General features: G+C 48.8%; 1 protein-coding gene across 2 annotated transcripts; it reads left to right on the top strand.

The window, feature by feature from the left end:
- Positions 1-1,083: 1,083 nt before the first annotated feature.
- FKBP1B (FKBP prolyl isomerase 1B) lies at positions 1,084-11,249 on the top strand. Of its 2 annotated transcripts, none has more exons than XM_037528435.2 (4): positions 1,084-1,216; positions 4,581-4,628; positions 9,483-9,595; positions 10,633-11,249. In XM_037528435.2, the coding sequence occupies exons 1-4, from the start codon at positions 1,180-1,182 to the stop codon at positions 10,759-10,761; spliced, it is 327 nt and encodes a 108-aa protein (XP_037384332.1). In that variant the 5' UTR covers positions 1,084-1,179; the 3' UTR covers positions 10,762-11,249. The 2 variants fall into 2 exon arrangements, with proteins under 2 accessions (XP_037384332.1, XP_037384333.1); XM_037528436.2 differs by having other exon boundaries at positions 10,588-11,249.
- The last annotated feature ends 792 nt before the right edge of the window (positions 11,250-12,041 follow it).

Below are 12,041 nucleotides of genomic sequence, written 5' to 3'. Positions count from 1 at the left end.
TCTCAGGGCCAGACTCTCGGCGCAGCTCCAGACCATCGCTCTGGACCAGCCCCGCCGGCTCCTGCAGCGATGCTGGCGACCCGAGGCCTCCGTGCTCGGCACCGGTGGGAGGCGAGGAGGACGGCAGTGGAGGAAGGGCATCTCCAGAGCCCGCCCTGGGTCCTTTTGCCCAGACCTCTCCACGCCTGTCCTCCAGCGCCGCTCGTCAAAATCACTCCTTCATGCTAATGTTCGGTACCACGCAGGGAAGAATAAGAAAACTGGAGAAACATTTAAAGTCCCATTCACTCATTACTCGGGCAATTACTGCCGCCTCCAAAAAAGATCTCTCCAGATTTCTGGATCTCCTTTCGGACAGGGAGACTCAGGATTCATTCATTCACTCGCTCATTTCGCAGTCGGAGTCTCTCCACCCTGGAGTTTCGTCGCCATCCCTCGCAGATGAACTTCCTCGAGGCCAGCAATTAATCCAACTGAATCCGATGAATTCAGTTGCTGTCCCCAGGGCGCAGTTTTTACTTTGAAAGGTGGACGCTCACCTGCGGGGCGGGGCGGGCGGGGCGGAGGGTGACAACGAAGCGGGGGTGGCGAGCAGGGTGCTGGGTGGTGACAGGAGGCCTGCGACGGCTGCTCTCCTAACCCCCCCCCCCCCAACTTGTTCCCACAGACGCGGGCCGCCCGGGGGGTGCGCGGCGCTCTGGCCCCTCCACGCCGTGCGGGGCTCCATGGCGATGGGGAATTGCAATTAAGGTGCTGCTTGCCTTGCCGGTCTCCCTCTTCCGTGGCGCCGGGTCATGCCCCAGAATTTAGCACAGAGCGGGCGCAGGTCCCCGCGGGGCGCGCGGGCGCACGGCGGGGAGCGGCGGGGGATGGAGACGCGGTGCCGGCTGCGCGCGTCTGCGCCCCCCGCGCCCCCCGCGCGCCCCGCAGCGGCCGAGCTCTCCGGCCCGCCGGGCTCGGGGCCGCCGCGTCAGGGCCGCCCCCCGGCGCCAGGCCCACCCCACCTTTCCCCGCCGCCCCGCCCCGCCCCGCCGCGCCCCGCCCCGCCCCGCGCAGGTCCCGGCTCCGCGCAGCGCCGGCTCCGCAGTGGCGGCGGGAGAGCAGCCGAGCGCCGGGCGGGCGCGGGAGCGGGGTCGCGGCGGCTGCGGGACCCTCGGAGGCGGGGCCGGCGGGACCGCGATGGGCGTGGAGATCGAGACCATCTCCCCGGGAGACGGTACCGGGCGGCCGAGCCGGGGAGCGGAGGGCCGGGCGGAGCCGGGGTCTGGGGTCTGGTTCCGAGGTGGCGCGGCGGGTGCCGGGGGAAGGGGGCGGGGAGCCCGAGGACGGGCGGCGGAGGACCCCGCAGACCCGCGGGCTGGGGGTCGGGGGCAGGTCCCCGCCTGCTCTCCCCGGCCCGCTCACCTCCGGGAGGCGGGGGCTGCGGCCGCCCCCGCCCCGGGCCTCGGCTCCGCCGCCGCGGCCGGAGCTGCCGGGTTTCCCGCGGCCGTGGATTTCCCCGGCGGGTCCTGACTCCGCTTTCCCTGCCCTGCTAGGTGGGCTTTGGAAACTGGGGAAAGAACACGGCTTGGGGCGTCCTCTGCTCGGAGGCAGCCCCCTCTCACGCGCCCCCCGCCGGCCTCGGCTCGGGGGGCCCCTGCGGGATGGGCGGGGAGGCGCCGGGCGGACCCAGACGGTCTGGGCCGGGGCAGCGCGCCCGCCGCCTCTGCAGCGCCGTCCCCTCGCGCCCCCCTCAGCCTCTCCGGCCATCCTGCCCGCTGCCAGGGTGTGCAGGATGGTCTGCACAGCGATGGCCTCCAACTTAAACCTCCAGCCCGCACCTCCGATGTGAGCTCCCTGTGGCCCATTTATCCAGTGGCTGCGCGACCCCCACCTGCATGTCCCACGGATACCTCAAAGGCTGCAAGTCCGAAAAGGAAATTATGCTCCTCGGCTTCCCACTCCCGAGCGCTCCCCTCAGCTCCCTGCCTCCGGGGATCCCGCACCACTCACTCTCCTAAGCCAGACATCCCAGGCCTCACCCTAGTATGAATGGTTCTGAGTGCGCAAGGAAAAGCTATTTCTTAAACAAAACCTAACTCAGACCCTTCTGATTCTATAGGATTTGGCAGGCAAACTTCATTCCTGTCCCACTTTATTGACACCCAGCCCCCCAGGAAATAGGAGGCACCCTCGGGTTTCAGGCCACCCTCCTTGTTGAAAGGAGTGGTCCCTATGCGTCCCAGTCATGATTCTGGATCACCCTTGGGGTGCAGGCTTTGTTACCCAAGCTAGGAATGGAGGCGATTGATATCACCCCTCCTCAAACCCCAAGGCCACAGGGCTCTGTCAGGGACCCAGAGGCCTCTAGTCCCTTCCTTCGCTCAAAGAGGCTTCTGTCTCTAGAGTTTTCTCTCTTTAGCCTCCCTCTCTGGCCAGGGACAAGGGCGTTTTCTTTTGATGGGGGTTCTGGACTTTTAGAGAAAGCCTGGAGGAGCTTTGCTTATCTGCTTTCAGGGGAGTCTAAACCTTTGGGTCAAGGAAGCACAAAAGGGCCAGCAGCCATACTGTTATCCTAGAAAGGAATATACAAATTAATATTTCAACAAGTTTGCTGCCGAACTGGGGATGCCTGTGTTAACCCACCAAGTCCTGTCTAGTCCTTCTGCTGAATATCCCCAAGCACCATCCCTCAGCCCTGCCCTAGTGCGAGCCACCATCTTCACCCCTGGATTTCTGTACAACCTCTAAACTGGTCTCCCCACCTAGTCTCAACTCCCTGCCTTCAGTTTGGCCTCCCCACTTCACCCCCACTCATTTTCTACACCACAGCTTGAGGACTCTTTAAAATTCCTATCACACCATGCCCCTCCCCCAGGCAAAAAAAAATAATAATGTATTTTCCATCTCCTCCAGGTAGATGGTGATAGAGCCTCACGTCTCCTTGCCATCTGTGTGCCCCCCAACTTTTTCTCCAGTTTTAGTAAGCTGCCTGCAAGTTGTTAAACACACCTGTCATTCAACAAATGTTTATGAATATGTACTGGGTGCTAGCCCCTAGTGTTGCAGCAGTGAACCAGACAGGCTCCTGTTATTGCTCGACTCTAGGCCTTCGAACGTGTTCACTCTTCCGGGATTACCTCCCTTGACCTCCTCTGGCAAACATGGCTTAAGACCCAGTATATCCTCTCTCTGATGCTTTCCCTGAGACCGTGTCAGTTCATTGCTCCCTCCTCTGGGCTTTAAATGTTGATTCAGTTGTTAGCCCTCCCAAAGCTTTGTTACCCAGTCCCAGAGTGTTAAATTCTACCCAAATTTATACCTCCAGTGCAGTCTCTCCATCTGCCTAGTTGCAGTATAAACTCGGATGTCTAATATGCATCTCAAGATTGCCACCCGCACAAATCTGTCCTCCCCAGCGCGGGGATGAGTACCTCCCTTCTACCCTGTCTCCCGCCCAAACTGAAAAAGCCAGCATCATGCTTATTTTCTACCCCCTCATCCTGGACCCCATTTCTACTCCATTAGCATACTGTCAGCTCCGCTTCTGAAATAAATCTCCATTTCACTTTTCTCTGCTGCCTCCTTGTTAATTCAAGCCTTCATTGATTTTTTTGTCTGGATTATTGCAACAGGCGCCTAACAGTCTTTCCTACACACAGCAGCACCAGTGAATTTATAAAATCTCAATTCGGATTATGTCATTCTCTTGCCCAAAACCTTCCAGTGGCTTTTCTACTGCACTTAAAATTCAGTCTGGCTCCATAAGCCCTTCATGATCCATTTTCTCACTTCTCCCCACCCACCCTTCTTTCCAGTCACTTAACCTCCTTTCTGTTCCACACTGAGCCTTCCCTGCCTCCAACTTTGCACTCTTGTGGCTCCTTCTTCCCACAGTGCTCTGCTCTTCCCAGCATTTTGGTCATCCTTCAAGTCTCAGCCTCTCTGACAGGCTGTCCTGATCTGCCCTTTTCAGTGTGTCTTATCCCATTGTGTCTCTCGTCATTCATCAGTACATGTCTTGTCTTTAGACACAATCTATGATCGTTTACTTGAATGTTGTCTCCCTCCATTCGATCTTGTCTCTGTGGTTCACTGCTCTATCCCTGAAATCAGGCACAGGCCACACACACACACACACACACACACACAGGCCACACACACTCTAGATGTTCAGTAATTATTTGTGAAGATTTTATGTATTCATCCTGACAGCAGTCGTCACTCTGTCTTAATCTTCTGTTTATGTGTGTTTCTCCAACTTCATGGTTAGTTCATATGGTGTGTCTGGAATTTAGTCCAGACCTAATACATACCAGGTGTCAATAAATGTTTGTGGAATGGGTAAAGCAAAGTAAACGAAGCCATCAAAGAAAAAGGACCAGGAGAGAGTGGAGTTGAGGAACCCAAGGAAATAAAGTTCAAATCAAGCACGATGAGGATGGTGTGGCTGGCACAAGGCACAAAGCGAGACCTAGAGCCATGGGCATCTCTGTGGTATGGAGGGGAGTGTGGGTCAGAGCTCTTGGTCATGACCAAGAATGTTCCTGGCAACTTATCTAAAATCCTAATCATTCATGTGCCCTTCTGTCTTCTTGCAGGAAGGACATTCCCCAAGAAGGGCCAGACATGTGTGGTGCACTACACAGGTAGGCCTCTCTCCCTCGCCCTCTTCCAGATCTGCCCCTTCCAAGCCAGGTCTCTTGGATCCTCCTCTCTGGAGGTAGCTACTCCATTGGGTCAGGCAAAAGCCCAGAGCAACCAAGTCTCCTTCTGAGCAGCTATTTCCCACTCCTGCCAGCCTTGTGGGAATGAGAAAGGTTTGCAAGGTTAAACCCTTCCCACTAATACCAGCAAGGGTCTTCTGTGGTACCAGCCTCTAATGGAGCCACATCCCTCCAGGCTCCTTTCCCATGTTTGCAGGTTGGAGTCCTGGCTGCGCTGGTGTCTACATTTGAAAATCCCTCTTAAAACTGAGAGCCCTGACCCTCCCTGGGGCCCTCTTTTCATCCTATATTATTAGAGGACTTTCAATTACTTGAAATTTCCTTTCTTCTTTCAACAAGTCTATTCAATTCAGCCTACTGTTATGAAGCACCTACTGTGTGTAAGATGCTGTGCTGGGCACTGGGAGCACAAAGGTGAAAGGGAAGATTCCTACCTTCATTGGCTGGGAGGCGAGGTGGGGGAGGGCATACAAGCCTCCCAGAGCCTGGATGCAATTCGAGGACTGGGGTGATGGCAATGCTCGTGTCCGGGTGCTGAGGGAGTCAGAGGAGGGCCCACATCTCTGCTGACCCCTCTTGGATGATCTGTTGGAAGGCCAGGTGGGCTGAGGAAAATAACAGATAGCGTTCCTTTGGGCTCTGGCAGGAAGATCACAAACAGGTGTTTGTTCCAAGGGGGGTAAGCACTCTGCCTTGTGACCTGCTTCCCAATATGGAAAACTTGGTGACAGCCACTTAGCAGAGTATAAGGCCAGTTTAATTCCTGGGACATATTCAGATGGGGCCATTTTTAGCAGTTCTCCAGGCCAGTGTGAAGTGCCAGGTTAATTCTAGGCAGACGGTGTGGGTATTTCTCAACAGCTATGTTGCCAGTTGCTGACGTCAGTGGGCTGGAGCTGTGTTTTATCTCCTGGTGATACAGCCTAATTACCATGAGTCCTCTGAGGCCTCCGACCTATGTAATTGATTTATCTGTTCTACATGTTGCAGACAGATCAGTACTTATCAAGTTACGGAAACCACATCCTTTTGCAAAGACTCTTCACAGTATATACAGAGAGCAGGCAATGTGCGCTGAACACTAACATCAGCTGTAAAGGGTTCTGGCTTGGGGTGGGATGTCAAATCTAACAGGAGACTGTATGAGAATTTTAAATACATTTTAAAATTAAATATAAATATAGCAGAGAGTATAAATCTAAGATGTACAGCTCAATGAATGTCTTCAAAGTGATCACACTTATGTAACCACCAAGTCAACATGTACATTTTCAGCGCCCTAGGAGTCTCTCTCATGTCTCCTCCCAGTCATTATTCCTCCTTAAGGTAACCATCATCCTTTTGTCCCTAACGACTGGTTTTACTTGTTTTTGAACTTCATATAAATGGATCAGAGTATGTGCTCTTTTGTGTTTGGCTTACTCAGTGTATTATCTGTGAGATTTAGTCAGAGTGGTTTGCTCCTTTTTATTCCTGTACAGTCTATTGTATGACTGTACTATAATTTACCCCTTCTATAGTTGATGAACATTTGGGTTGTTTAGAGTTTTGGTATGTCTAGTGTTACTTTGGACCATCTAGATGTCTTTTGGTACAGATATGTGCCACTTCAATTTGATGTACACCCAGAAGTGGAATTGCCAGATCATAGTTTTATACCCATGCTTAACTTCAGCAGATATGCTAAATGACTTTCCAAAGTGGCTATGCCAGTTTCCACTTTCACCTTCAATGGATGAGTATTCCAGTTCTCTTATATCCTCATCAACCCTGGTATTGTCAGGTTTTTGTTTTTTGACCCCTCTGGTGGTGTCCAAAGGGATCTCACTGTGGCTTTGATTTACATTACTCGGACTGAAATGGAACAAACCTGGAGGAATGAGGTTTAACATGGTTGGTGGGTCCTCACCAGTGTGCTTATGAATGCAGGACATGGGCCAAAAGCAGACACATGGGGAAAAATAATAACAGGATTTATTTACACAGAAAGTAAGAAAAGAGAGTATTCAGACTGACATGTGACCAGAAGCCATCTATCCTACCCCAGATAGCATCCACTGAGCAGAGATTGAGCCCCAAGCCAAAGCCAGACTTAACAACCAGACATCCCTTTCCCTGTGGCTTAACTGCCAACAACCCCCGCAGACCCCTCCAGCAATTTAACTACCAGAAACTTCAGCTCAGCCCATATTCTGATCATACTCTGCTCAGGGTGTAGAGTTTGAAAAGCTCCACCTTCTACCACTGAGTGCCATCCACTGGCTCAGAAACTGCTCCTCATTGTCCCCCTTACATGATGACTAATGAAACTGAGTATGTTTTCATGAACTTACTGGCCATATCCTCTTTAGTCTGCTCAATTTATGTCCATTAAAAAATTAGGTTGTCTTTTTCTTATTTACAGGAGCTCTTTATATATTCTGGATATAAGGTTTTTGATTATACCTATTCCAAACATCTCCTATGCTAGCTCTTGCCTTTTTACTCTCTTATTGGCATATTTTGAATAGCAGTCATTAAGTAATAAAGTCCTATCAATCTTTTCTATTTAGAACTTTTTGTGTTCAGTTTATTTATTTTTTATTTTTTTAAGATTTATTGATTGATTGATTGGTTGATTTATACAAGCACTGGGTACAGTCAGAAGCGCGGGAGGGTGAAAGAATTCATCAGAGCCAGAGCGGGGAGCAGAACAGGCAGAAGGACCGAAGTACACTGCTGAGGGGAGCAGCGGGCGGCAGGAGAGGTCTGCGCGCCATGTGGGACCCTCCTCTGGTGGCCGGGGAGCAGCCGGGGATTGAACCGGCGCTGCAGAGGCTGCGGGCAGCCTCGCAACCCGGTGCTCAACCGCTGCGCCATCGGGGAGGCCCTTTGTGTTCAGTTTAGACCTCTTTGTTTGTTCTTAGGTCATGAAGATATTCTCCTATTATCTTGAAGTGCAATTATTTTATCTTTTATATTTTATAATTAAATGTTCTATGATTCATCTGGAATTGATTTTTGTGTGGGGTGAGGTAGGGGTCAAGATTCTTTTTAGCACAATATGAATATGCAGTTAATCTAACCACATTCATTTAAAAAATTGCCCTTTATCAGTTACACTGCAGTGACACCTTTGTCAAAGCAGGTAACCATATATATGTCGGTATGTTTCTGGCTGCTTGGTTTTTTGACTGAACTTGCAACAGTAGACAACTGTAGATTAAGTCATATGAGACTGAAGAAATTAGGCAATGAGAAGACCAGCCTTTAAATGGAGTATGTCAGTGTGTATGTGTGTGTGCATATCTATTTGCATATTTGTCCAAGTGTGTGTCTGTATGTAGATCTGCGTATCTAAATATTTCTTAGCATTTATTTGGCTCTCAGGGTTTTTCTTCTGAGTGCAATTGCATAAATTCATGTGTGCGTGCATGAGAGTCTCTGGAATATTTTAGCAATCTGTGTATGCTTGAGTTTGTGTTTGATCTCCTTAGTACCCATCTGTGTAGATTTCTGTGTAGCCATAGGGTTTTCTCCTTTGCCTGATTGAGTATTCAGGACAAGAGCCAATTTTGTTCTACCCAGAAAGTAGGTAAATAAGACTGCTTCTCTTGCTTTTACATTTAAATTGTAGGACTTAGGAAGCAGAATCATAGATGCTCAGACACGAAGCTGGTCTAGCCCTCCTATATTAAAGACAACAAATCTGAGACCACGTGAGAGGAGGTGATGTGCCCAATGGCACACATAGTTAAGTCCAGCCTCTGGACTTACAGGCCAGGTCCTTCTCTGGCACCAAATCATCTTTAGTTATGGTCCAGGGGCTGCAAGACGTGAAGTAATAGCATCATTTCTGAAGGTCTGATCTTAGATTAGAGACACAAGTAAGAATTGAAGATAGAAAAGCAGCTCTTGGGCCTGAGGCAGCTGACTGAGACAGTATGTCCTCAGGGATCTGAGCTGGAAGCTGAGGGATGTTCCAAGCTGCTGGAGACAGCAGCCAGGTGTTGCTGTGTTTGTATCGGTTCTGTAGGCCACCACGGACTGGCTGGGTCACTTTCATTGTTCACTGCTGTAGATCATGTGACCTTTGGGTTTTGCTTGTAGGAGCAATCTTGGGGAAAACAGGTGAGGACTCAACCTGAGGCTGAAACGCCTGGGAAAATAAATCTTCAGGCTGAGGAAGTATCATGAAAAAAGTAAAGTACAGAGGTTATTTGAGAAAGTTGTGTCCTGAATAGGATTTGGGTGGAATGGAAGATCATTGAGAGTGGAGAGAGGGTTGAGGCAGGCACTAGCTTGTATTCAGGACAAGAGCCTACCAACTGTCTGGGACTGAAGTGCCTGTAAGCTATGTAGGAATTTGGATTCTGCTCTGGGGAGCTTTTGAAATGTTTTCAGCAAAGGAGGAATAATCAGATTTGTATTTAAAAAAAAAAAAAAAATCATCCTGGGTGCAATGTAGAGAATGGAACAGAAAAGTGTGGAGAAAACAGACCAGTTAGAAGTTGTTCCCGTACACAAAGAAATATGTCGGTGATCTGGAAAGAACATAGGGTGGTGATAATAGAAATGGAAAAAATGGGTGGCTCCCAAGATATGAAGCACTTGGTGATAGGCTGTATGTGCGAGTCAGGCAAAGGGACGCACGCAGGTGTCTTGCTTGGGCCAACAGGAGGATGGGAAGACTGGAATCAGAACAGTTTGCACAGAATAGGAATTTTACACATTTGACCTGAACTGGAAGTTAAGTCATGACTGCTGCTCTTTTCCACCCTATTTTCCCTTTCGCAGGAATGCTCCAAAATGGAAAGAAATTCGATTCATCCAGAGACAGAAACAAGCCTTTCAAGTTCAGAATTGGCAAACAGGAAGTCATCAAGGGTTTTGAAGAGGGTGCAGCCCAGGTAGGATGGGGAATCCTCACTAAAGGGGACCTTGAGGAGTTGGAAGTTGAGGTTCAGCACTCCACCCTCCACTCTCACTCTATCACAGAACACTACTGCTTTGACTCTGTACCGGGCCCTGGTGACCCCACCCCTTTTGTTGCTAGCATGACTCCTTGGTGTCACCGGAGGCTCTCATCCCAAGCACATTCCCGCAGGCTTGCTCAGAACTAAGGAGGCCTGTGAGCTACCAGCTGTCTGGGACTGAGACAGCAGAAGAGTCAAGATGGGGGAAGTCTAGGGTTTTATTTTAACTTATTTTTCTAGAAACAATTTCAGACTTGCAAAAATGATAAATTCTCGTATACTCTTTCCCCATCTTCCCCAAATTTAGCATCTTATATAAGCAAGTTGCCACAATCAAAACTACATTAACATTGATATGGTACCATTAACTAATCTATTCAAATTTTTAATCAGCTATTCTAAAATTTTTAATTGATTTATTCAAATCTCACCAATTGTCCCCTAATGCCAGGCAGGTTCTTAACAACTGCTGCGACAAGGCCTGGTTCAAACTCTTCCTCCTGGTCTGTGAGATCCTATGATACTCTATTAGAGTAGGTTTCTTTGCATTCTCCTACAGCCTCTAGTGCCGTAACGTCACTGATGAACTGCTCCTATCCCCTTCTTTAGTGTGTATATCTACATTTGCTCTCTCTATACTCTCTTTAGGCTTTGGAAGAGGGTGAAGAACAATTATTAACAAAGAGAAATATTTGGTTCATACACTGTGACTAGCAATGTTTGTTAGATGAATGGATGAGATGACTTTGTGCAAGTAACTGTCCCACAGACAAATCTCTGCTAGTCTGAGGCAAGAATCTGCATTGTTACACTCTTAGCACAACTTCAAAGTGCTACATATAAAATTCATATCAGATCTTCAATGTTACCATGAGGATGGTTTGGAAAAATGCCATAGTTATCTTACTTTTTTCTTTTAAATCAAGCTGGGTCCTCTTTCTCCTCTCCCCATCTGCCCCCATCCCTGCTAGATGAGTTTGGGGCAGAGGGCGAAGCTGACCTGCACCCCTGATGTGGCGTATGGAGCCACGGGCCACCCTGGTGTCATCCCTCCCAATGCCACCCTCATCTTTGACGTGGAACTGCTCAACTTAGAGTGAAGGCAGGAAGGAACTCAAGGTAGCTGGAGATGGCTGCTGCTCACCCTCCTAGCCTGCTCTGCCACTGGGACGGCTCCTCCTGCTTGGGGCTCTTGATCAGTGCGCTAACCTCACTGCCCCACAGCATTATCCATTCTCTCTGCCCAAGTTGCTCTGTATGTGTTTGTTGTCATTGTTCATGCGCATCTTTGCTTGAGGAAACTTCAGTAGCAGATGGAAGCATTTCAGGTTGTGCATTTTGAATGATGCATGTTGCAGTCATTCCTGATCACAGAACACAGAATTCTCCTTTGCACAATCTACACTGCCTTATCTTTACTTAAGCCAGACACACAAGGTGCTCAGACATGAAATGTACATGGTGTGCACAGAGGGAGTCGAGCCAGTTTACTTTTGCTGTCAGTTTCTCTTAGAAATTTTGTTGACTGCTGACCTAAACAGTGTTCTCTTCGAAAATGATGTTAAATAAAGACTCTGTGCTTAACAAATTTCTGTTCATACTTATTGTAGGTAGGAAGTGTTTTAGGGACCAAATAAGCCAGCTTCCCTTGGGAAAAAGATTAGAGTCTTCCAAATAGCCAGCAAAGTGAAAATAGCTATGATGTATTGTTTATGCAGGGTCTTATTCTACGTAATTTCAAAAAGAATTGCCACCTACCCACTAAGAAGCTCTACAAGGTAGGTATTACTTGCTACTTACCGCACAGGTTCAGAATTTTCCTGCACAGCTAAAGGAATATAGTGTCCAAATCCCATAGTCTAGCAGTCAAACATGGGGTTTGAGCATTGGGATGAGCGCACCTAGATGGAAAAGAACACTGTGACTCTGAACAAATGAAGGCTGCAAATCCAACCACCACAGGTTGTGAATGTTGTGTGATACATGTAACCATTCCTGATCACAGAACACACATTTCTCAGTTCACACCATCTACACTGCCTTACCTTCACATAAGCCAGGCACACAAGATGCTCAGACATGAAATGTCCATGGTGTACACAGAGGGAGTCAGCCATATGAGGCTTTGGCGCTTAACATTAACTGTGACAAGTTATTTTTGAAAATTGCATGATTCTGAGTGTTTTTACGTATATGCTCAGTTTCACTTAGATTTGCTTTAACACACTGGGGGATTACTTCTGAGAAAAATATGATTCTGAACTTGTTTCCACATACCCTTATTTTTTTTATCTACATTTACTATAACTCAGTGAAATCCCCAGCTCATTTTTTTTTTTTTTTTCAATCAGTTCATTTATTGGTGTGGGTTGTGTGTACA

This window comes from Talpa occidentalis, unplaced genomic scaffold, assembly GCF_014898055.3.
Source record: "Talpa occidentalis isolate TD23 unplaced genomic scaffold, MPIMG_talOcc4v2.1 talOcc4.5, whole genome shotgun sequence".
In the NCBI taxonomy this organism is placed as follows: Eukaryota; Metazoa; Chordata; class Mammalia; order Eulipotyphla; family Talpidae; genus Talpa; species Talpa occidentalis.
Note: the sequence above shows the minus strand (reverse complement) of the source record. Positions and strands in the feature narration are given on the sequence as shown.